This window comes from Egretta garzetta, unplaced genomic scaffold, assembly GCF_000687185.1.
Source record: "Egretta garzetta isolate BGI_Z169 unplaced genomic scaffold, ASM68718v1 scaffold6, whole genome shotgun sequence".
In the NCBI taxonomy this organism is placed as follows: Eukaryota; Metazoa; Chordata; class Aves; order Pelecaniformes; family Ardeidae; genus Egretta; species Egretta garzetta.
In genome coordinates, this window is record NW_009260080.1 from 433,680 (window position 1) to 440,073 (window position 6,394).

The window sequence follows — 6,394 nt, forward strand, 5'->3', positions numbered from 1 at the left end:
CAAAGGATATTTAACAAGGAATACCTTCATATCTCAGCATAGTTTATATCTTGGCCATTTGCATCTTTTCTCTGCTCCCTTCCTCCAGCTTTCCTTCCTTCCCATACTTCTCCTCACACACACATCTCTCTGGGGGGAAAAAAAAGCATGAGGGGGGAAAAGAAGCCAAAACTGTCATCACGCACCATAAATACAATTCAGTAACAGAAGGAATAGGTTTTTTTGGAAAATATTTTACATAAACCAATTCTGAAACCAGGAAAACTCCTGTATTTACTCCTGCAGTTAAAAATCTTTTTACGCAGTTAATGGATATAGAGTTCTGCCATGTTTTTAAGTGCCATCCTTTCAAACTCCACTTTTAGGGTGCCCTTAGGGTGAGGCTCACTACAGAAAGGATGCTCAGTGTGCACACCCCATGAGCAGAGAGCTCGGGAGAAATGGTCTTTGTACATTTTACTTTATTAAATGATTGGTTTCACCTTTTTTCCAGGTAAGACATGATCAGTCATAAAGCTTAGTGTAGGCACGCTGGCCGTGAGTACCTCCCGCAGCATCAGCACCCAGCTCCCTGTCTGAGCCAGCTCACCTTGCTCCCCAGGAGCCATCGTGGGCTGAAGCACGCAAGCAGGGTTGCAGTGACAAACCTGTGCCTGGGCTGCCGGCAGCCCCCAGGTGTCAGGTTGGCACGACAGCACTTTTCTCCCTTGCTGTATCACATGCAGACTCCTTTTTCTGCTGGTTTTCTAGTTACTGATACAATTTCCTCACGGTAAGTGTCCGTATTAGGTTTGTCCCTATTACAGCACAGACTAAAAAGGACAGAATAACATCCCATAAGCAGCTGAACAGTGGGTGGAAAATGGTAGTAGATTATTTTCCCCAAGCGAATTGATTACAGTGGGGGTGAGGAAAGAAAAACCGAGTCTTATTTCCATCCATTCTTTTTTTTCCTGGGGTACAGCACAGCCACACAATGTCAAGAGCATGCTGTGCAATCGCACCTAGCCGCCAAGGAGCATGCACCCCGCAGGGCATCCTGCGCGGGAGGCAGCTCGCTCCATCATTGCTGCAGAGGCTTGCTGGCCTTTCAGGCTGCTGGGCAATCAGCCCTAGGATCGTTCAAGTGACGTCCAGAGTACCAAGCAGTTCAGGCAGAAAGAACTGGTATAAATTCAGTAACTAACTTGTGGCATCTTGAAAACCAGCTTCCGTTCTTGTATTTTATTGTATTATATTGTATTTTACTTTTTAAAATGCTTCCCCTGTTTTTCATCATGCCTGCAGGGAGGCTCGGCCCACTGCCCAGCTCAGCACACAGGAGAAAATTTGCGGCTGTGATTGACAAGGCCATGATGTCCTGTCAGGGAGGCTGTGTTTTAGAAATAAAATTGCTTGGGGAAATTGCAATGGGATAGCTTCCAGTGAACTAAACTGAAAGTGCCTTTCAAATATAGAGATGCTCATCCTTTTCTATCCCCTTTCCCTCTATTATCCACCCGCAATTCTCATGGGGAGACAGAGAGGTCTCTGTTATTTCCTGGTCTATGCTTTTCTTCCCTCTCTCCCCTCTCCCTGTCTTTCACCACTGAAATATCCCAGCAATGCCAGGAGGCTGGTATGCCCCGGGAGGGTAAGAATAGTCTACAATGGCAGAGATCACTCCTGTTGTTGTTTGTCTACTTGCAGTTGTCTGGACAGAGGATCCACACAAGAGGTGGGAGCAATTGGATCTGAGAAGCTAGAGCTTTTGCAAGACAAACTGTTAAAGCCTTAAGAAGATTTGTTCCAATATCCAAAACTAACAGTCCTGTTCAAATAATCAAAAATAATCCTTCATCAATACGTTGTTGTGGCCGGGTTTCTCATTTCCATCCTTAACCTTTACCAAAAATTCCTTTTTTTTTTTTTTTTTTTTTTTAAATTTTCTTCCCTGTCTAGGTCTAATCTCCTTTGGAAATGACAAAATTGTTAGGACCTCAGGAGCTGGAGGTGGTGTGAGCCTGTTCAAACATGGAGCGCTGGGACTCGCTGGGATTTTTGATTGTCACACTCAACTATAACGTGACTATTGTAGGTAAGTACTTTAAAACAGCTCTCTCCTTTCTTTTGCTGCTCCATATCCTGAAGCCACCCAAGTGTCCTACTGATAATCAACTTTAATTTCTCTGTGATCCTTACCATGAGAAGCTGTTATTTAGATATGTGATATGAGTGGTTAATGTGTTTCTTTTCTTGTTAAGCAGATTCCTACTCCCTCTCTGACAGACATTTTCTGAACTTTATGTAAAATATTCTGGCAAAGTTTTAAAATTTGGCTCTTCTTGGTGCCTGAGCTTTCAGTCAGCTCTAATGATTGCTGTAGGGATCATGGTGAAAACACACAGCTTTATTTTTACCATGTAACACTTTATTTATACCACATAAAGTGAACGGTAGAATGTATGGAATAGCTTTAGTCATGAATTTGAAAGTTTAGAGAAGGGGAAAAACTCCCTCTCTTTTCCAAGAAGTTCATGGTTTATTACCATTGTGGTTAATTACTTTTAATTGCTTTTCTTTCCTTACTTTTATAAATGAACAAAGCTCACATGCATTTAAAAAAACCCAAAAACACCACAGTTGGTTTTTCCTCAGCTAATAGTCGCCTGAGTGCTTCCCCCCCCCCCTTCTTATTTAAATAAGATGCTGTTCCTTTTTCATGGCTACTTTGAGCAAAGTGTGAGCCGGAGAAAAACTTTCGAGGGCCTTTCAAAGCCCCTTTGCCCCCAGTCGCGGACAGTTGCTGTAGTTTGTGCTGTGCGTTGCAGGGAGTATCCAACTACACCCTGGGGGGGGGGGCGGTGAAGGAGCTTGTTCCAGTATGTTTAATCAAGATTGCATCCTTAGGGAAGGTGATGCGTGGAGGGGTTATCTCTAAAATGTATGTCAGACTAAACTACTTCCTAAGGAGCCATTGATTTTTCTTAAGCAGCACTCCCTATTGTACATGTTCTAATTAAAAATTGATAGTGAAATAGCATGTAGTATTTTGAGCTTAATTAACTAACGTGCTTCAAACACTTTGAGGTCCTCACAGGGAAAAAATGCTACCTAAGTATGAAACATCCCTTGCTAAAGATGACTGATTCTGTACAGCTGGTGTTTTCTATTGACCCACACTATGCTGAAAAGAGAGTAACAGTAAAGCCTGTCACCAAAATGCAGGAAGCTGAAAACACAGCAAAACCACCACTGAAGTTCAGGTGATGAGAGATAAAATGGAAAGGCCTCAGTTTATTTATGGTTAGATAATATATTATTTTGCCATGAGCAGCAGGTTTCTCTGATGATCTCTCATATAGCTTACATATCCTTAACCTTTTCCAGCTGAAGTTTTTCCTCTTCAGAGTGCAGTTTTACTGTTCCAGCCCATAATCCATCTACTAGCCACAAATGGTTTATGTGGGGCATTCGAGCTGCATGTTCAGTGCAGTAATAGGTACCACACAATGTTGCAGAAATATTTGAGTATTTAAAATTCACACCAATTACAGGGAAATAGCTTTACGGGAAATAGAAAAGAATGTTGTTCAAAACAATACCTGGAAATACCTGTATATTTTATAGAAAAAAATGCTTTGGGATCTGGATTTTTTAAAAGTCTTTAGAATGTGTATTGGTGCTATTTCACAGCCTACCTTTAAAACCTTGTGTGCATGTGGATGTGCAATCACTATTAATGACTTGAGGTTTTCAGTGCCTTTCTCAACCGTTAACTCCATATAACTTGCTTCTCTTTGGTCACCGAGTCTTGCTGTTTGTCTGTCTGCAGTTACAATTGGTTTCTTAACCATTTCTTAAAGCACAGCATTAATTTTATCATACTTTCCTGTTTCTTTTTTTTTTCTTTTTGTTTCTAAGTGGTTCTTTTTTTTCTCTTTTCTTGGCATGTTTTAAAAATATGTGAAATTAAAGCAGGGGATTATTAAATTACTTTTTCAAAACCACATAGGGAACTAGTGACAGGACTCATAAGGAAATCTGAGAAATTCAAATGTTAAACTTCAGATGTTTAATTTGTCCATGTGTTTGTACAGAATATATTTTTAATTTTTGACAGTATAACACTATATCTTTAGGTCTTCACATCCTGCCCAGGACAAGGATTTCTTTTTTCTTCTTTTCTTCTTTTTTTCTTTTTCTTTTTTTTTTTAATCAATAACTTTTTTCAGTAATACAGCAGTGTGTGTAACTTTACAGAAAACTTTTAATAAAGACCTACCCCATCCAAAATTCCTCCAAGAAACTATCATGAACAATACAATCTCATTCAAAAGATATGATACGTAGGGTACTTAAGGCAATCATATGAAAGAATTCAGGGAAAGCTGAAGTAAGCAGTGTATGAAAATGCCACACTCGTTAGGCTTCACTTGGTGTTGGTATCAAGACAGAAGGGAGTTTTTGGTCTGAATGGAAAGAGAAGCTATGCACCAAGGTGAACGAAGGCTGGAAGACATGACCAAGATGGGGCAACCAAAGAAGCAGCAGAGAGAAAAGGCTGAGGTACACATACAAATGTATATTTGTCAAACATATTGCATAAGTTTGCTAATAGCACCTGTTAACTAGCTCTAGTAAATACCAGTCGAGATGCAACAGAGAGATTTTGTTGGCTATAGTAAACTTTACTATTCTGATTTCATGACCAAGACCAAGAACACAAATACTATGTCATGGAAAAATCTTTTGTATCTAGAAGAGTTCCATACTCTGCTAGCTGATCTGTATTACTGAAATAGGACAAAATTCAGGTGAAGAGGTATGAAACCAACAGCAAGGAAGAACTTTATGTGAAATGGGTTTATTTACTCAATTGTGAACTCCTTTTATCAGATTTGGACATGCTCAGAGTGTTTTTGTTAGGCTGAGGTTTCAGTTGACATGGCTTATTGTAAGTCAAACTCCTACACTGTTCAGTCTAGATGGAGGTTATGGAATGTGTCAGCTAACACATTTTCACACAAGTTTCAGTCCCAGTCAAAACAAAGCCAAAGAGGAGCTTTTAAGAGGGGAGACTGATTACAGAGGCTATTTCTTCAAATGTCTTGTCTATAGAGACAGCATCACTACATGACCTGCCTTCCTTTCCTTCTCAGAGCTCTGACTCTTTTTCTTGCCTTCTCTTCTAGGAAAGATCTGGCTAATGTTAATAATTCTGCTGCGAATGGCAGTGGTAGTGTTAGCAGGCTATCCGCTCTACCAAGACGAGCAGGAGCGCTTCGTCTGCAACACCCTGCAACCAGGATGCTCCAACGTTTGCTATGACTTGTTCTCTCCTGTATCTCACTTCAGATTCTGGCTCATTCAGACTGTGTCTATCCTGCTACCTTATGCTGCATTCAGCATTTATGTTTTGCATAAGGTAGCTATGTACATTGTAAGAATGCACTGTTTGGTGCATGGGTGCAAAGGGAATAAGGGTTTATCAAGCTCCAAAGACCTGAAGAAGCTCTGTAGAAGTGCTGTTGCCAATAGATTAGATTGTGGTGCAGACAACCTAAGTGTCCTTAATTTTTCTGGGGCATATACTGTTCATCTTTTTTTTAGGACGCTACTTGAGGCTGCCTTTGCAGCTGTGCAATATTTTCTTTTTGGATTTTTTGTTCCTGAGCGCTTTTCCTGCTACCATTCACCTTGTACAAGCACAGTTGATTGTTATATCTCCCGCCCCACTGAGAAATCCATCATGATGATTTTCATCTGGGGGGTCAGCAGTCTATCCTTTCTGCTTAGCCTTGCTGATCTTATCTGTGCTCTCCGGAGAATGACAGCAAGAAATCAAAAGAACAAGCTGATGTCAAACCTCCACGTAGAGAATGAGTGCATTTTAAGTATTCCCCCAGTACAGCATGGTAGCTCTTCACCTCACAATCAAGAATGTCCAGTACCAAAAAGCAGCCAGACCAGTGATGGCTCCTGCTCACTTCTCTCTGAAGAGGAAGAAGAGGCTGTTCTTCATCCTGAAGTGGTGTCTCAGCAAACTGCCAGCACTAACCTTAACAGCAACAGCAATAAGCCCGGTATATCAGGAGATCTTGCCATTAAGCAAGATAGCACTGAAGAACCCTTGTGTGCTGGTGACCACCAAGGAACTGCATGCAGGCAAGTGAGACCCAGGCTTCAGCAAGACTTCATTAAAGATAATGCCCTGACTTTGAGCCCTCAGATCGAGTCTCACCTTGGAGTTTCTTCCTCTGTAGTTCAGAGCGAGCTTTTAGGATACTACCCTTCAGCTGAGCTAAAAACCCCTGATGCGCAGTCAAATTATAGCAGTACTAGTTGCTTGAGGTCAAAAAAGTCAGAATGGGTATAGAGCCAGTGAACACTACCCGATGACCCTGGCAGGACA

At 41.2% G+C, this 6,394-nt stretch overlaps 1 protein-coding gene across 1 annotated transcript; it reads left to right on the plus strand.

The window, feature by feature from the left end:
* The first annotated feature begins 2,013 nt into the window (after positions 1-2,013).
* Positions 2,014-6,358, plus strand: GJD4 (gap junction protein delta 4). The gene is made up of 2 exons (XM_009641343.1): positions 2,014-2,077; positions 5,175-6,358. The coding sequence occupies exons 1-2, from the start codon at positions 2,014-2,016 to the stop codon at positions 6,356-6,358; spliced, it is 1,248 nt and encodes a 415-aa protein (XP_009639638.1).
* The last annotated feature ends 36 nt before the right edge of the window (positions 6,359-6,394 follow it).

Excerpts from the sequence above, each read along its gene's own strand:
- GJD4 (XM_009641343.1), top strand. The coding sequence starts at position 2,014 with ATGGAGCGCTGGGACTCGCTGGGATTTTTGATTGTCACACTCAACTAT. Across the intron at positions 2,078-5,174 it reads CTATAACGTGACTATTGTAG|GAAAGATCTGGCTAATGTTA; the intron begins GTAAGTACTTTA and ends CTTCTCTTCTAG.